At 36.6% G+C, this 19,009-nt stretch overlaps 1 protein-coding gene across 1 annotated transcript; it reads left to right on the forward strand.

Annotated features, from left to right (window-relative positions):
* Nucleotides 1-627: 627 nt before the first annotated feature.
* On the forward strand, nucleotides 628-18,940 carry LOC129788374 (uncharacterized). The gene is made up of 13 exons (XM_055824349.1): nucleotides 628-1,125; nucleotides 6,755-6,824; nucleotides 8,133-8,318; nucleotides 8,400-8,745; nucleotides 8,869-9,224; nucleotides 9,297-9,789; nucleotides 9,856-10,045; nucleotides 10,147-10,218; nucleotides 10,524-10,783; nucleotides 10,887-11,009; nucleotides 11,255-11,317; nucleotides 12,482-12,607; nucleotides 13,789-18,940. Exons 1-13 carry the CDS (start codon nucleotides 935-937, stop codon nucleotides 16,770-16,772), a joined length of 5,460 nt encoding a protein of 1,819 aa, XP_055680324.1. The 5' UTR covers nucleotides 628-934; the 3' UTR covers nucleotides 16,773-18,940.
* Nucleotides 18,941-19,009: the final 69 nt, after the last annotated feature.

Below are 19,009 nucleotides of genomic sequence, written 5' to 3' on the forward strand. Positions count from 1 at the left end.
TTTCTTTAAAAGTATTTAAATATTAGTTTCACCTTTGAGCAGATTAGCATTTTACAACAAATTTCAGCTCTACAAATTCCATTTAACATCCATCCACCTCCTTTTGTGTAGAAAAAAAGAACCTACACGAAGGTATACTTTTCCTTATGCAATAAAATGTTAATTATGGAGGGATGTACTGGGGATACGGACGGATTGGCTTTTATTTATAGCCATCACTATGTGCGGGTTGGCATTTTATATTGCAATCTCCAAGGGGGATGATGCTAAAATATGATGGCAAAATTGCGTGCCAGCGTCCATTGGCACCGTACTGACCGTTCTTGCACATGGGTTAATTGCCACGATTTAGCCGTGTGTGGATGCGATTTCTAAAATGCGCGAATTTTGCACACACATTGCGGAGGATTTCCGAGAAGAGTCGTAAAGTTCGCACCACAATGCAAGCTGGCAAAGAAGGGAAATCTCTTTTGCGCACATATTGGGGTATTAATGATCGTGTCCAGCGATTGCAGATCTTGTTTCCCTCACTCTGTACCAAGTGCTTCCTCCGCGCGCAGAGGCATCGCGGTGTAAACTTGACACTGCCGAATGCGTGCTATGGCGGGGATCTGTGGTTGGGTGATCGTGTTATGCTTTTGGAGTAATGTTGGAGTCAAAGCATAGCAGCGATCTCCTCCAGTCACTTGCTGACGATCGTGCTAGACGGTAGGGCAAGCTCTCATTGAGTTTGCTGCTCATTTATTTTTTTTCTTCTCCACCATCCGTCTGTGTTTGCCCTCGAGGTTGTGTGTAGCATCTTTTTTCGGCAACATTCACCGACAGTGAATCATAGTTGAGGAATTTCCTCCGTGTATGGTTTTTTTCTTTCTCTTGGTTGCCCTTCGTGAGAGATTAGTGTTGCATTGTGTGCTAGCAAAGGAAAGCCGCCAGAATGACGACAACACTGCAACAACAACCTGTGCCCAATCCGCAAATGAAGAGGCTGGTTTACTCAAAATATCGCGAAATGCTGGGATCGTACAATGACAAAGCCAATACGATCATTCAGGCTCTACCAGAGTACCTTGTGCACGAAGACAAAGGATTCAACATAACGTCTCTCGTGGAAAATCCCCGTGATGGGTGAGTGTTGCTAATTATTCCCAACGTGATCCTTGAAATTTCATTCACCTCTAGCTATTTTGCGCGCTATCGCATCCCGCGGAATTTGCAAAGATCAATATTGCAAACTAATCTCTGACTTCAATTCCATCGAATTCCATAAAGAAACAATTTCTTATGCTAAATACATACCTTCCATTTATTTCCTCCATGGAAATAAAATTTATATTACATTCGGAAAATGATTTGATGGAGAAAAAAAACATCCACTCTGTTGTAGAGCACAAAAACGATGCTCTAGTGGAACGATAAAACGAATATAATGCATTTTGTGCTACCAGCTCTAGATATTTATTCCCATGATCATCTCTGATGTGCATTCTCGAGATTGTGCAGAGCGAATTATTTCCATGGGAAGACAATTAAAGCAAACAAAAAAAATATGATATAAGACGTGGAAGATTAAATTTCCTCGCGGTTAATAAAGTGCCCTTCAATTGCACCTCAATCTATGCGAGATGAACAAATTAATGCAACACCCATACATAATGCATTACGACATAATACGGACATTTTCAACTTCCGATCTTCACTTTCGTTCCAACCAACAACAAAAACTACTCTCAGATGAGCTTTAAAGACGTGAAAGTGAAATTTTTCGAATGCATCACACAGATTCCAAATAATTTCTTGCAAATTCATGCGTAATTAGTTGATCTTTTCGGGGGGAATTATTTCTTTTCTTTTTGAATAAGTTACGCAACATGTCTTTTATTGCTTTGCAATTTTTCGGTAAGAAAAGGAAACGATTAAAAAAAAATAACCCATGTTGGTTGGGTGTTAATGTGATCATTTAAATGCAGACAGAGTGATCTTACATGGGGTAGGATTTACAAAAATATATTATGGATTTCTTGGAAAAGAGATCTCCATCGCGGCTGCAAAAGTACCTACATTATGTGTGTAAAAAATGTTGGACCCAAAAGGAATCGGACTTTGCTGAATGTATTCCTTGTACTGCTGGATGTAAATTCAACTCATTTTATCTTTTTGTGCTTCTCTTTATTTTGGTTGAACTTTTAATGTTAACCTTTCGTACGCCAAGGTGAAGAAAATAACAGTTGTGTCAATTCGGGTTATTTTTTGAACTAAAATGGTCTTTTAATGTTAAAAAAAAAATATTCCAAATTTCTAATTTCGAATTTCTTTTGATCTTTAATTTATAAAAGAATAGTTAGAATACCAAAAAATATTTTTTTACACGATGTGTAATAAATATAGTCAGTGCCTTTGAAAAATTTTCCCCAATTGGTCGTAGGATTTTTACAATTTCTTTATTATTTTGTTACTTTTATTATTTTAAACATTTTAATGGATTGAAGCCCTATTGTAAACATTTTCATAAATTCTAAATTATTTTTATAAATATTTATATTTAATAGATTTCAATAATTTTTCAACAAAAACAGTAATTTAGAGGCATTTCTTAGGCAATAAAATTAAAGTTCAAATGTTCAGCAATGATCTAAAAAGAGAGAGTGTTTTTAAAAGTGTAAAACTAACCGTGAAAAGTTTACTTCGAATGGCGTGCTCAAAATTATTCGTTATTTTATGATTTTATGCTATTTTCTTTAAGTTTTTATTAACTTCTGTTCAGTAATAATCCTACTACTCTTTTATGTATTTTCTCTGAACAAAAACAAAACATTTCAAAATGAAAAATTGACAAAATTATTAATTGAAAAATATCACAAATACTCTGAGGTCAGAACTGTACGCTGGCATACGAAAGGTTAATAAAAAACCCCTACAAACTTTTAGCGGTTTTTTGTATAATTTTTTTTTTCAATCTATGATTTCAAAATCTTGAATCCATTCATTTAATAAAAATTTCAATAAATAATTGATTAAAAAATCACGAAAAATATCGGATCTCTAGTCCAATTTCTTTTGTGTCTTCTTCACTTTGGTATTTCTCTCCGCAATCCTGAGAATTAAAAATATATACAATCCATTTTCCGAGACAACAAGATTGCAAAAAATGGTCATTGTTCGGGCAAATGCGGAGCGAAGGAATAAATAAAAGAAATAAGAAGATGAAAAAAAATGAAGTAAATAGAGAAGAAGTTAAACAATTGCGTCATGGACAATTTTAGAATGAAATAATCCGCTGCTGAGACTGAGAAAAAAAATGGTGTGAGCGCAGCTTTCTGGCTTATGAGGAGGATCCATTCGGAAGTGACAATAAATCACAATTCGCATTCGCGAGGTGATCGTGTGAGTTGCCTGATCGCCAGATTGGCGGCTATCAAGGTTAAAAAAATAACAATTAAATTTTAAAAATAAAAAAAAACTCCAAGAGTCGATAAATTGAGAGTGAAATGCTTTCCCAAATATGGGAATGCGTGATCAAGTTCCGCGACAATTGCGCGGGAACTCCAGCGCACGAGCAGATGTTTCAATGATCTTCATCCAATGCCACTTTGCAGCTCCATTAACCATTTTCACAGCACCACATACCCCGCACAAACTCCATTCACCCAGCTCACCGTGCTATTTCCGGCAAAGGAAATACAACGCGCACGACCACCGACTGCGAGTGCAGAATGATCGTACAGAAACTATTTTTTTTTTTGCTTGAAAAAATGGCAAAAAAGGGTTGAGTCACACCACTCTTCTGCCCCAGAGGGAGAAAATGTCGGTTGGAATGCATTTTGTCTCATTTATTGTGTCGCAAAACTCAAAATGTGCAACTTTGCCACCGCAATTCCCCCAAAAATACCTCACAATGTGAGTCATATCCACTCAAAATAATTCCTCCGTGATCGTAAACAAAGAAAAACACCTCTGTGTGATCTCTTTCCAATTATAGAGGAATTCATAATGGGTACAGCGAGATAAATTTAGAGATGGAGTTCAGCTGATGGATTTTCTCACATAAATCTCAAAAGGAACTTCTGGATGGTTTATACGCAGCGTGATCTTACCGATCTTCTGGTCATTTGTATATGGTGAGAGTGTCGGTGCGATGCATTAGAAGAGGAAAATCAATTTTGGAAGGTGCTAGAATTTAAAATCTTTCACTGATCACAGCATTGATCGTGCGTCACAACTTTCCGTTAAGAATAGAATATACTGAAAGAAACAGAATTATATATAAAAATCGTGATCTTGAGCACGCGCATGGCAATGAACTTTTTTCTTCTTAAAATATCTCCATGGAAAAACATTGAGTGGAGCATATTATGATTTTTTCGAGAGAGAGAGCATTTAATTACTTTTGGGCATTTTTAGATTATCCGGAAAATTACTTGAACTTCCTACACGAAAACTGCGAAAACTTCTTTTGGAAATTCTATTTTTCCTACAAAAGACTGTTCCTCGCCTATTTTTCACGAAAACTCGTGGGATGATTTTCACGATCCTACAGCCGTAAAATCTTCTACAAAATAGAATATTTTCCTAAGAAATTTTTACGTTAAAAATAGAATTATAATTCAGGAAATCACGAGAAATGATCAGTTATAAATAAAACTGACTTTCCAATAAAGCACGATTATTTTTTGCAGAGTCAATAAACTCGCACCAGCCAAAATGTATTTCTTCCAGAGAAATTTATGCGCACGAAAAAAAATCAGCATAAACAGAAAATCACTGCAAAAAAAGCAAGAAATTCACTGCAGAGATATTTAAGATTGTTCCAAGAAGTCCAACGGTAACGTTATTTGCAAATTAAGAGCGAAAACCACGAAAACCTTTAATTTATTCAGCATTTTTAATGAAATCTCTATCAATAAAATCGCAAGAGAGAGAATTTTTGACTTTAGTAAGTAAATTTCGCTGGAAAAATGCGACCTTTGTGATCTCTGAAGTGATTGCAGATTATAGAGTATTGCAGGTTGAACGTAGAAATTTTCTATGAATATATCGGTTGGACTTTGATCAATTTAAAAGAAAGAATCTCACTCACAGCCCTCACAGCTAAAAAAGCTAAAAACTTCATTAGGAATGGTCAATTGATTTCAAAAAATCTACAGCAACAAATTGCATAAAAACTTGAATAGTTAGAGATTGAAATTTTAGATGATAAAAAAACTATTTCTTTTTAAGCAGAATTATCCCAAAAATATAAGTCAGAAAACTGCTCAAACTTCCAAAAATTATTTTGAACCTTTCCTTAAGTCTTAAGACGTTTGATCATTTAATTTAGATGAAGGAGGTAAAAGTTCGTTTTACAGAGTCTCAAATGATTTTAAATAATGCATGTTGAGATACCCTATAATGTCTTGCAAAAAGCATTAACAATAAAAAATCTCACAGCCGGGTCATCCAGGTAAGTACTCGATCAAAAGTCAATTGAATCACAACACAGACAATGAAAAGGAAAAGCATTTCTCATCTCATAATAATGTAAAATGCCTGACAGGCAATGCGAGGCGTCTCTTACAATTGCGTCGAGATGTTTATAGAAAAGATACACAAATTGAACGCTGATGAAGCATTGTAAGGCAATGTGTGGATGTTATAGAAAATATAGCAATATTTTTACATTTCACTCCCACCCAGAGCGATGTTCACGCATTGTATGGTGGTCACTGCCGCCTCCGCAAGAGATCCCGCATGAGAATGCTGCCAAAGAGGCACGGAGCCGTGGAAAAGCTAGACTTTGCTCTACGTCGAGTGAAAGAAATTTTCCCATTGAAATAAAAAAAAATATTATTTAGAAAAATGTCGCACAACTTCTTGCACGCTTGAGATATTTTAAATTATATTCATTCTCACAGACTTTGGAGGAATAAATAAATAGAAAATAAGACTCTTTCCAAGAAGAATTCTTGGGTAGAATTCTCAGAGAGAGACTTCTTGTGTTCTTGTTGCGAAGTCAAAATAAGCTGAACAATTGACATGGAGATTTATGAGAGCTTTTGGAGAAGTCTCTGATCCATTTTTTTTTCATGATGTAATCCCAAAGATATTTGCCCACCAGAGATGGTAAATAGAGGAAGAATTATATTCGATGGTAAATTGTTGATTCAAGACATTCCCTCTTGGCCCCAACTATTTATCCGTGAACAATATTTTCTCGTACCGATCTTTCATTCGTCACCAATTAATTTTCATGTGAGACCCATCAATAATGTCTAAACATTTCTTTTTCCTCGCACAGAACTTCCTCAAACAACGTCTATTTTTATTGAATCACCTAAAATACATTCTCAATGACACGCAAACCCCGAGCTTTTAGCATTGGAGGCACGTTACAATTTTTTTCGTACTGCAACGTCCATTGAGTAGAGAAATTTTTAACTTTCCTCGAGGACCTTTTTCCCATTTTCTTTTACATTCTCTCTTCAGTTTTTCTCACCACGGAGAATTTTTATAGCTACGAAAGTATTTTTTCTCACTGAAAGCAAGGAAAAGTTATTTTGTGGAAAATGTGCGTGACAGAGGCACATTGGATGTCTTGGGGGCTTCTACATTAGATGGGGAAAATTGGGTCAATGAAATACGGCGCGTGGAAAAGCCACTTTTTTCCATATGCAAATCCACAAAATCACAGTGGCAACAAAGTTGCAGCAACAATTAATCTTGTAAATTACTTCGTGGAAATCATGCAAGACTTTATTAAATGTTGCCTTTTTTATTGCAGCTACGGGGCCCCTCCGCCACCACCACCACCCATCATGGGAGGTATTCCGGCGACGCGACTTCAGACACAGGTAAGAAAAATTTCTTTAAAGAAAAAATCTTCTTCTAAGAAAAACCTCCAACGTTCGTAGAAATTATATTTCCGTGAGGTGATTCGCCCACACACAGAATAAATCGATGATTCAGTGAGTTTTTTTTTCTTCGCCACCGCTGAGATGCTCAAGATGAAGATTCTTCTTAGCACCTTTCAGAATTTAATCGAAAGATCTCACACAAGATGCTAATGATGATGCAAAAGCAAAACGAATTTTAATAAAAGTTTTTTTGGACGCGTGCTGATTCTTAGCGGAATCTTCTGCAACGGGTTCTTTATGTTCTAAAGATTTCTCACAGCACTTTATTGGAAATATCTCATGCAGGTTCTTTGGGAATATTCTACTAAATAGAACATTAAGGTCTTTCTTATTATTCTTAAGAAGAGAGACTCAGTTATTTGGAGAAGAAAAAATTATTTTCCTTATTTATTCACAATGTTTGTGAAGATTCTGGGAAAGATTTTTATTTTAAAATTTAGTAATGTTGTTCTGAATCTGCTCATTTAATCAATAGAATATATTATTAATATTTGTTTTTCATATAAAACAAAATGTTTAAAAAAATATTATTCTTTCGATAAAACAGTAAAAGCGATAAAAGGATCAAAACAGCAAAATAAATATAATTCAAAATTCTATTAAAAATGTAATGAAAAAACGTATAAATCGGATAAATTAACTGCTCTAAACTTGGTTAGAATGCAGAAAATGAGATCGAAATGTGATTAACTCGTTTAATATTCTCCTCAAATTACACCGGAAAATATTCTTATTTCTTTGGATTTAATATTCGTAATTATTCCACAATATTCGGTTAAATTCCCCACATATAATTACCAGATGAACACCCCTTGAGATTAAACCTCCACAACTCACATTTAACGAGAAGTCTTAAATATTATTTCTTTATTTCTTCTGGCAAACATTTAAATGTTTATTTCTGCAAATTCTATACATCATTCTGCATTACATAACATTTTGCGGAAAACTTGAACATAAATTACTCACACTCCTGGAATTACCCAGAGAAGGAGATTCATTTTGAATGCAAAGAAGTACCTGCACATGGTGTTGAAAATCGTGCAGAGTATTTGTGAGATGAAGAGATGCTACACATGTGAAAAAAAAAGAAAATTCAGAGATGTCTTCCTGGCTTGTTGCCAAATTGACTCACTGAACACTCAAATAAAGTCCCGCATAGAGATTTTGTCAAGTCTGGCTTGTTGAGAGATCGCGCGCGGAGGGACCTGTTGACTCAGCAAATTTACTTAAAAACTCTTGCAGCTACCACCGGAGCCACCGGCATGTGTCCAGAATGCCATGATGACGAAGGATAAGAAGCCCTTCACGTACACACCGGGAGGAATTGATTTGTCGCAAATTAAATCCCCGCGAATGGCAAAGCGAATATCGCGAAATGCTTGCTCAGAGGGAGTTACTGGGGTGCCCAAGATGTCTCCATTGGCACAGGTATGGAAGCTCTCGAGCTCTTCACGATGGATCTGAAACAAAAAAAAGGATGTCGAATAAATTATTTTCATTCCACTGCAGCCAAACACACCAGGAGTTCAACCACCCACACCACCAGTCCTACCCTCTGGAATGCCCGTCCAGGTCTTCCCATGTGGACCACCACAGCCGCCGCCACCGCCACCACCGCAGGCCAAGCTGAGCACCCAGAATGGCGTCAATGGTAACAAAACCCCTGAACGAAAGTCCCCGCAGTCCTTTGAACCACCCCCATTCGGCTGTCGACCAGAAATTAAAATTCCACCAAATCCCATGGCTAATCTGCGACCAACTCCAAAGCCACAACCAAAAGATGACTTTTGGGTTGAGGAGTATCGCAAGGAGAGATCGATAAGTCCCATGGCACCTCAGCAATCCACCACTCAATGTGAGAAGTCTCTTCCTCTTTATGCTTTCTATGTCGTTGCAACATAAATGTTTTATCTTTCGAATTTTTCGCAAAGAAAAACTTTATTTAAATCTTTTTATGCTTTATGTGTTTTTTTTGCAGCTCCTCCCAAGCAGGTGAATAACGATCAGGTGGATAGAGCAACAGTTCCAACCACAAGGGCTGACGTGCAGAAGCCACAGATTAGCCAAAAGCCCACAAGTCCAGTTAATATGGCTCCCAAGAGACCTAGCCCAGTTAGATCTGCCAGTCCTCCAGCACAACGTCCACAGGCACAGCAGCCACCAAGCCCTGTAAAATCACAACAGCAGGAACCACCTCTTACGGTGTACAACAATGTGGCACAGAAGGAATCCAGCCCAGTGAGGATTGTGCTCAAAAATCAGAACACAAATCAGAATCACAGAGCTGCGAGTCCGGTAAGGCAGGAGCCACCACAGTCTCCTCCACAGAGGAATGTAAGTTTGGAGTTGAAATAAATGATTGTTTTCGTGTTGTTGATGTAAATTTATGTGGAAATGTGGTTGTAGGCACAACTGGGAAGTTTGTACATCCCACCAGTTGAGGATCAAATGGCAAATCGGCAACATTTGCTGAATCAGCAAACTCCCCCATGGATGCAGGCACGTAATATAATCCAGAAAGAAATGCCCGAATGGGTGAATCGAGATGAGCCTAAGCAACATCCTGCAAATCAAATGGCAGCACAACAGAATCAGATTAATTTGCAGCAGCAGCAGCATCAGGCCAACTTGCAGCAGCAGCAGCAACAACATCAGGTGAACTTGCAGCAGCAGCAACATCAGGCAAACTTACAGCAGCACCTGAATCAGATGAACTTCCAACAGCAACAGAATCAAACAACAACAAATCCAAGAGAGAGAATTATCCCAATTCAGTTGGAACAGACTCCAACTCCAACTAAAACCCCCATGACGCCTGGCTTCGGGCCACAACCATTCTACAATGTGACACAGCAGTATAACAATGTCCAATCACCTGCAACAGCATACTCTCCTCCAGGTAATGTTTAAGGAGTTTTTTTTTCTTCTCTTTCGAAGCATTTACCAAGGATTTTTGTCTTTGCAGCGTATTCTCCCTACAACAATCCAAATCAATTTGTTGATCAAGGCTACAACAACTACGGAGGAACTTCAGCACAGCAGCAACAGCAGAATCAAGGACAGAGAATCATCCCAATTAGCATTGATGGGCAATCCCCGGAAAATTCCTTCAATGTTCGCGGTCCGATTTCACAGCAACCAACCATGATCAGGAGGTAAGTCCGTCCAAAGGACCAATTTATGGGCAGCAAATGTTGTTGTTGCACAACAAACGTACGCCGAGAGGGAAGCTTATGCTTTGCTAATTCTTCCATAGTGGAAACTGTAGAATTTTTATACATGACTGTCCCTTAGAGGCTGAATTACGTTTCATTAAGCATAGACTCAGGTATCGGAGTTCTTGACTTTGTTTTAAAGCTATTTTAAACATAAAAAACCTTTACATAAAATCGTTTAATCAACATCATTGTTATCATGTTGTGTTAATTTGCCAATTTACAAAATATTATTATTAGCATTTGTGACCATAATGTTGCCACATAGTAAGTTTACTTCTTTTTTTTTTGTTAATTCTCTGTCACAAATTCATGGCACAATGTCTGAGCATTTTTCGTTGCAGAAACATGCTTTTTTGTTAACTGTAGCTTGGCTCCAAATTTCATTGTGCATCATCTTGGTTTGTTTTCCCCTCAGTGATCCACGATCACCGCCAAATCAGACTCCACCACCGCAGTGGGTGCAACCGAATCAGTCAAAATCCTTCAGGATTCTGCAGAAGATGACAGACACCATTGCTGATGGGCAGACAAGCGAGGAGGACACTGGGCCGGCTGAACTGCAACAACCACACTACTCACGCCCCCTCGGACCGGCAGACATGAATGAGAATCAACTGCGTAAACTCCAACTCACAGAGAATGATCGAGCACTCATGAATCGCGTCAAGAATCAAGGTGAGTTCCCCCAAAAAAAAAATTCCTCAAAAAGGATCCATTTAAAGAGAAAATCAAAAATCTTTCAATATTAACTTGTTCATTGGTTCTGGACGAAAATTAGTGGATCAAGAAACATACCTTCATAGCGAAGAAGATCCAAGATATCGCGGTGCTGCGATACCATCAAAAGCATTTAAATTGCTTCAAAATATGACTGATGGAGGGCAAGCTTATGATAATCAGGGTATGCGCTTTTGGTGATGGTTGATTCTATTCTCTATTCTCTTCATTTAGTTTTCTTTATTCTTTTTGCAATTTTCTTTCTCCTCCGTCGTGCATGGTACATTCATTTCATTTTGTAGTAGTTTCTCTATCATAATTTGAAATTAAACTATTAAATTCAATCGAGAGGTTTTTTTTACAAAGTTTTTTTTTGCTCAGAGCTTTTCTGGGAAAATTGAGAAGTAAAAGGATTTTTTGCATTTGCAGGTCCCGTCCAGCGGGCAAATCCACGATTTGCACAACAGAGAGCTGTCTTCCAACCCAATCAAGGTTTGTATTGAATTAAGAGTTATTATTTGAATCCAAAGGGTTTTTATCTGGTGAAAATTTTGGGTTTTTTGCGAATATTACGAATATTTGTGAATAGTTCAATTTTGTCGAATATCATCGATTTATTTTGCAAAATAAAATTACAATTTTGCAAGAAAAATGACAATTTTTAAGAGATAGTCTTAAGATGCGTGTTTTAATAAGCAGTTATTTTATTTTCTATCGAATATTTCACTATAATTCCGAATATTTGTTAATGAACTTTAATATAAACAAACATTGTCAAATTTTCTTTGAAGAAAACGAATATTTCGAAGAAAAAGTTATTAAAAGGGACGTTAAGTAATTTCTATTGAGCGTTAATATTCCGAATATTTGTGACATCTCCGAATAGTTAAATGTTGACGAATATCATCGATTTATTTTGCAAAACAAAATGAATAAAAAAAAGTCTTTTAAAAACGATTATTCTCTAGTAAATATTTCTTCATGATTTTTTTTCGATTTATTTGGAATACTTGAGAATAATCCAAATATTCCGAATATTTTTGAATAAAATTTAAATATTTGCAATTGTTGAAGATCATCGATATATTTATTAATTTTAACAAAACATACAATTCTTAAATTGTCTTAAACAAATAATTAGAGAAAGAAGAATTATTCTGAGAAAGTTTTGATCAATTTTCATTCAAATAAATTCCCCTTTGCTGCAACGAAAAATTCAAAAGGTAAAGGGTTGGGATTTTATGGGGCTTTTTATTCAATATCGCCCGCAGTTTTTGTGTGGAGTGAAGTTCTATTGAACTCACTTTGATTTTGTGTGATTGTTTTTTGTGCGATTTTTATTTTTTGTGTGTGTGCACTTCTCTGTGCACAAATTATTTTGTGCGAAAGAGAGGAATGGGAAGGAAACCGGTATTAGGAAACGCTTGGCCAAGGAAAGGTAGAAAATCTACCCAGCAGGGAATCGAACCCGCTTCGTGGCGATATTGGGTATGATCAAATCGGAGCGTTAACCGATTGACCTACCGCCACCCTACGAAAAATTCAATTTCAATGAAAAATTAAAAATTGTTAGAAAATCATCCTTTTGCGCATTTTATTTTAATGAAACCTTTAAAAAATGTATCAAATCTATTTCTTTAAAAATAATTGGCGCAGGAGAAAACCAGGTTTACGTTCACCCAAGTGAGCAGCAAGTACCAGAACCGAAGATTTACACTGGAAGTGCCATCCCAAGTCGATCCTTCAAGATGCTCCAGGCAATGACAACTCCTGAGAATGCCGGTAAGTGTCCGTTTTTTTCCTTTTCTTTTCAACTACACCCCACCCCCCTTAAAATAATTCTTTAACACACAAAACTCACACAAAATGGGCTAAAAATATGAAATTTATTTTAAAAAAATCGTGGTAGGGATGAAATTGGTTTTAGATTGGCACGAAAAAAAAGAACAGAATTCTTGTACATGAAAGATTTGAATTTTTCACATTTTTTTCTTATTCTTTGTAAATAGTTTTCTTTTGATCTTTTTAATTTTTCTTGGAAAGTTTTTCTTTTAATTAGAGAGAGAGAGTTATCGTGAAACAGTGTTTAGATTGTAGGCTGTTGATTGCTATCAGCACTCCTGTTTCAGTTTTTTTTCAAATACTAAATACAATTAAAAAATAGATTTTAAGACAAAAAAATTAAGAACTTCTTTTCCTCAGGAAGAACTAAGTTTCCTAGCTGAGATTTGAATTACTTAATTTCCAATTTTTAGGATGATTTTTTGAAATAAATAAAAACTAATTAAATCTAACTTGCATCTTAGCAAAAACCTAGACTTCTCAAGGAATGAAACAAAACTAGAAAAATAATGGAATGGAATTGTTTGAACTTCTTGCCAAAAAATTTTACTGTTTTCACGAATTCCGATTTTTCATTTTCTCAATTTTCTTCTGAATTTGATCAATGAAAAAAATATATAAATTGTTAGAGTCTCGTTTTCTATGCATACCTAGGGCAATCAAGATCAATTTAGCATTAAGCTTGTGTTGAAGAAAAAATTCCACCAAAGCGATCGCTTCAGAGAATCCTCACAGTTTTTGTGATAACAAATTAAACTCAATTCAAACAAAACTTGCACTGAAGCTCCGCCTACAAAATAATTATAAATGAAATTAAAAAGAAAAAGAAGAAGAATCTCGTAGCTCTCTTATTGGCTAATAAATTCGGACAAGCCTTCTGATTGGCTACATCGATTCTATTACGTCACAACGACTCAGTCAGTGGAGCCTCGGTGCAAGGATAATTTGAACAGAGTATACATTACTATCTTCTTTTAATCTGGCAGTAATTGGGATCCTTGAGGAGGGCAATTCAACCATACGCAATAGTTGCATCTTCTCGTTGTATCCAATCTGCCTCATCTCATGAATTTTTTTTTCTTCAAATTTTATTACCGCATAATCATCATGGATTCGTTGTCATTCTTTTGTAGCCGAAGGCACAGATGCCTCAGACATTGAAGATTCCCCTACTTATCCCTCACCACTACCCTATCCCCCACCATATCCCTACTACTATGACCCCCATTGGCAGTACTACCCACACCCACCGTCCCCAATGACTATTCCGCCTGAGGGTGGGGCCTACTGGGGTGGATTCTATGCTCCACCACCACAGGGCTACAATCCCTACTACCCCTACTACGGCTACCCACCGTACTACGTACCCCAACAATTTGTTCCCATTTCCGACGATGAGCACCAAGCTCGGAAGACGCCTTCGCTACGAAGGACTCCCAGTATTGTGGTAACACCAACGCCCGAAGATCAGCCGGAGAACACATGGACGGAGGATTTGAAGAAGAATCTAAGTGGTAGCGATAAACGCTACTCTGGAGACGACGAGAAGATGACTAATGAAGATTCAGATGATCTCGATTCATCTTCATCATCTTCAGCCACGGAAAAGGGCCAACAACAGATCCCGCAGAGTCCCTCCAAGGCAGGTTTACAAGCTATAAAATCCGTAACTGATATCAATGTCTATGCTGATGAGTCAGGAGATGAAGAAGATGCCGATGAGGAGGAGGAGGAGGAAGAAGAGGAAACTGAAGAAAATCAAGAAACTGATCATGAAGATTTGCCCGAGATGGATGATGAGATAATCCCACATCAATTGAGTGTTATCTATGAGGAAAGTGAGAGGAGTAAGCGAAGACCAAGTCACGATGATACGGAATCCGGGTCAACATTTAGTGATTCCGACACAACGATTGCATGTGAAGATGAGGAGGAAGTGCATTTTGAGGAGGCAAAAGAAAATATGGTAACAGTGAGACTCCCACTGAGACTATCCTACAGCAGATCGTCAAATGATGAAGAAATCACGACAGTTCACGTTGGGAATAGTGAAACGAGGAATTCATCTGATGCTGATGTTAGTGTAACAGTTAGCATCCCATCGCGAGCTAGTTCAATCGATCGTGGTGGTCTCAGTAAGACACCATCGGCAGAAAGGAGGAATTCAGGTGGATTTGAATTTGATGAATCCGACTCTGAGGTGTCTGTTAGTGTTTCCCTGCCCATGAAGAGAGATAAATTCTTCGGGGAAACACAGAAATCCGGCACATGCAACGACATTTCTTTCCCAACTGCCAATTTAAATGGGAAGAATGAAGAAGTTGAAGAAGAAACTGAATATGAATATGTTACAGAGACTGAAGATGAAGTTGATAAATCACCACTGCCAATTACCAAGAGTAATACGGAAGTAACTGAATATGAAGAAGTAACAGAGTATGAGGAAGTAACAGAGACAGAAGTTGAAGAAGATTCGAAAAAAGACAAAGATGCTTCAAAAGAAAAATCACCGGTGAAGAAAGAAGAGAAAAAGATTGAAGCTAAAGAAGATGAAGAGTCTTCGGAAGATGAAGATTCAACGGAATATGAGATTGAATACGTATCTGAGAGTGAAGGGGAAATTGTGAGGAAAATCCGATATATCAGAGAAAGAATTATTCATCATAGCTTCGTTCATCCGAAATCTCTTTCAATTGAGATCATCTACCCACAAGAACCACAAAATGGTAAAATGTCTTACATAAAAGAAGATGAAGTCGAAGTCAAGAAGATCTGTGATGAGGCAATAGAACCAATTGAAAAACAATCATTAGCTAAGTTTTCAGATGAAGAAGAAAGTGAAGATGAAAGTGAAGAAGATGAGAGTAAAGATGAAAGCGAAGAAGAAGAAGAAAGTAAAGACAGTGAAGATAGCGAAGAGGAAGAAGAAGATAAACCAGAGAAGCCAGAACAAGGCAATAAAGAAAAAATTGAAGAACCGGAAATCATTCCGATAGAAACACTGCCAGGCCCAAAAGCCGAAAAAGCCGAAGAAGATGAAGCAAAAGTATCCGTTAAGGAACGTATAAATGTATTTGAGAGCATTGCAACGGCTCCACCAGCTAATCCACCACCACTGCGAGAAATTAGACGTCTCGGAAATTCATCTCATCGTTCCTCAGTTGAAGAATCCGCCGATGATGAAGATTCCGGCGTTACATCTGACATAAGTCGTCCCCTATCGGATACAGAGTCAGAGAACTTCCCTGAATTACGGAAGATGAGCCGCTATCAGAGAGCTGCAACACATTCACGTCTCTTCAAACTCCTTCAGGATGAATGTACGGACGCTAGTGGAGCGGAAGCAAGTCCAGAAGTCAGAGGAGAAGACAAAGCCCCCGCACCGAAAGCGTACAAACCCAAAAAGATCGTTCACAATGTTTCCATAACGCGTCGTACAAATCCCAATGCAGCCACTGAGGCGGAAACAATGGAGGAGCGAAGAAAGAGACTTTCACTGCCACTTGAGAAGAGTTCAAGTACAGATCAGGAGAGTATGTCATCGTCGGTATCCTCAACATCCCCAACGGGTGTCAATGAGAATCTTGTTAGTGAACTCGTGCAGAGTTTGCTAATGCAGAAACGTGGACGAATGCTGCGGAATGTTCCCATTGAGAAGCTCCATGCAGCTGCTAAGAGAGTCCTGCAGGAGGATGCGGATCTCGATAGTGTAATGGGTTCATCGCAGGAGGATACAACGGTTGACTCAACACCTGCTCTAACACCGCAGGAAATCAATTATTCCGAATACTATGATTCCTGGAATGATGCCGATGATCGCTATGAGTACGAAATTGTTCCATCGCGTGCCTTCCGTTGCCTCCAGGAGCAATCGGTGACGGGTCAGAGGAAATCCTGGGCAGCCCGCTGCCCACGGGTACTCAGCTCAAAAACCGTCAATAGGGATCTATCGCGTGTTACGGAAATTCGCGAATCTGAATCCCCAGAAGCCACCCCACCATCGGGCGGCACCTCAGCACGTTCCACACCGCACCTGTCCACTAGTCCCGATCTCAAACCCGGTCGCAGTCGTACCCCAATGTCTGAGGACGCCGGCGTTCACTAAGAGGAGGCAGGCACACCCTCTCTGATCTTTCAATTACCCACACTATTCACATGATCTCTCACACCACCCACACCTCTGTGCAACACAGAGGGCTGATGGCGTGATCGAAAGTATCATTTGTAGATTGAAAATTGGGCTAGAAAAAAAGCATGAATCAAAAAAAGGTATTTCCTTCATTAAGAAAAAAAAAACAATACGTTTTAACATCCTATATGATCATTCCCATGATCGTTTCAATTGCCACAGACATTGTGATTAATTTTTTTGTTATTAGTCTTTTTTTTGTTGGTTCTTCAATGCGGCAGTTTTTCTTTTAAATTATTTTTGAAGGAATTTTAAGTGGGTTGTATTTGACTCTGATGATTTAATAAAAGATCTATTGGATGATCATGAAAAGATCGGTTGAATATCAGCTATATGATCGCTATTGTTAGCTTGACTTTATAAAGAAATTATTAACTTAGAATTCACTTTTAGGGGTTTTTATTTTTTGATCTTTTGAAAAATTGTATGATCACCATGACGATCAATCGAATGAACGATCGTTAAGACTTTAATTTTTTTTACAAAAAGAATTTTATTATTTTTGATTATTTTAAGAAAGCTTTTAATTTTTGGGCCTTTTAGACCTAAATATTTAAAATGATCGTTATAAAATTAATTAAATGATCATTGATCACACAAGTGATCTGATCATTTTTGAAATTGAATTTATCTGTTAAACGAAGTTTCCGCAAATAATTTATCTTAATTTCAGTTGAATGATCATTGAGAAGATCAATTGAGTGATCACTGTAACAATTTTTTTAAGAAATTATTTTTGTTCTGATATTTAGGGATTTATTTTTGTTATAAAAACTTTAAATATCGAATGATCGTTCTTTAATAAAAACTTTTAAATTTATTTTTTTTTATTTAATTTTTCAAATTCTTTTAACTTTCAATTCTTCAAGAAGAAAGAAAAACTGCTGCAAAAAGAAATTGAGTATCATTTCAGGTGATCTTTTCTGCAATGAAAAAAATCTGCGATCATAGATTCTCAATTTCTTTTTAAATCAAAATCTTTTAGTTTTATTTTCTAGAGACAGTAAATTGATTTTTTTTAAACATGTGAGACGCTTTGGCATCATCATTCCTCATCGCGATCATTAAAGATCACCTCACTGATCATAAATTCGAAGCATCTTCATTTTTCTTTTCTTTTTGTTATTCTTTTATTTTTTTTCCTTCACAAAACATCATTTTCAGCTGAGTTAGATGTTTTTTTTTCCTTTTTCTGTTCTACCTTTTTAAATGTCTTCCGTTTGTTAGTTTTTTTTTTAAAGAAAGAAAAAAAAGTTTGTAAGACAAAATTGTGTTTAGGATTGTTAGAGAATTTATTTATTTTTTTATGTAGAAGATCTCTTTGTTAACCTCCTTGACTCGTTTTTGTTGTGAGAATAAAAATTAAAAAGAAATTGTTTCGTTTAAAAGAAAAAAATCTGGGGGTGAACTCCACCTTTGGTTGTCTTTGTCTTTTTGTTGAACTCATTAAAAAAAAAAACTCCTTTTTCGTTCTTTTTCAACACAAGATTTTAATGTTAAATCGATCGTACTGCTTTATCAAAATTTTTCCTCAACCGACGAACGTTTTTTTTCCAAAAAGAAAATCGCAAATTCGTTGTTCGTCGCAATGAATGAATTTATACCGAGAAAATATTTATTTTTTGTAAAAAAAAAAGGTCACATAAAGGTGAAGTTTCCTTCTTGATTTTGAGATGAATGTGTGAGAAGTTAAACCAGCTAAACATAGCTAAACCCTTAAGAGCTAAAACCTACACTTAACCCACCACCTCTCTATACTTTATCTGAATATTTTTTCAAATTAGTTTTGCCAGCATGTTTTTTTCTAGGCTTTTGATTTTAATTGAAAGTAGTCTTTTTATGGGAATGAATTAATTTTTCTTTGAAGAATGTTGTTGGAATAACAGAAACCTATTGACTGAATTATTTATTAGTTTTAATTTATATATTTTTTTAAATCTTTACTGGGTAGATTACTCTGAATTGAAGGAGTTGCTTAAGAGAACTTTTTATTGATTTCCTATCAAAATTAAGAAATTTTAAATACAAAAAATAATTTTAAAAAATCCGTTTAAAAAAAAATTTCAAATTATTAAAAAATAAAATGGAATAGATATTAAAAAAAAACGGAAATAAAGACGAAAAATCTTTTAAAATAATTGCAAAAATTATTA

The sequence above is a fragment of the Lutzomyia longipalpis genome, chromosome 2 (assembly GCF_024334085.1).
Source record: "Lutzomyia longipalpis isolate SR_M1_2022 chromosome 2, ASM2433408v1".
NCBI lineage: Eukaryota > Metazoa > Arthropoda > Insecta > Diptera > Psychodidae > Lutzomyia > Lutzomyia longipalpis.

Excerpts from the sequence above, each read along its gene's own strand:
- LOC129788374 (XM_055824349.1), top strand. The coding sequence starts at position 935 with ATGACGACAACACTGCAACAACAACCTGTGCCCAATCCGCAAATGAAG. Across the intron at positions 9,225-9,296 it reads AGTCTCCTCCACAGAGGAAT|GCACAACTGGGAAGTTTGTA; the intron begins GTAAGTTTGGAG and ends ATGTGGTTGTAG. Across the intron at positions 10,784-10,886 it reads GAATCGCGTCAAGAATCAAG|TGGATCAAGAAACATACCTT; the intron begins GTGAGTTCCCCC and ends GACGAAAATTAG.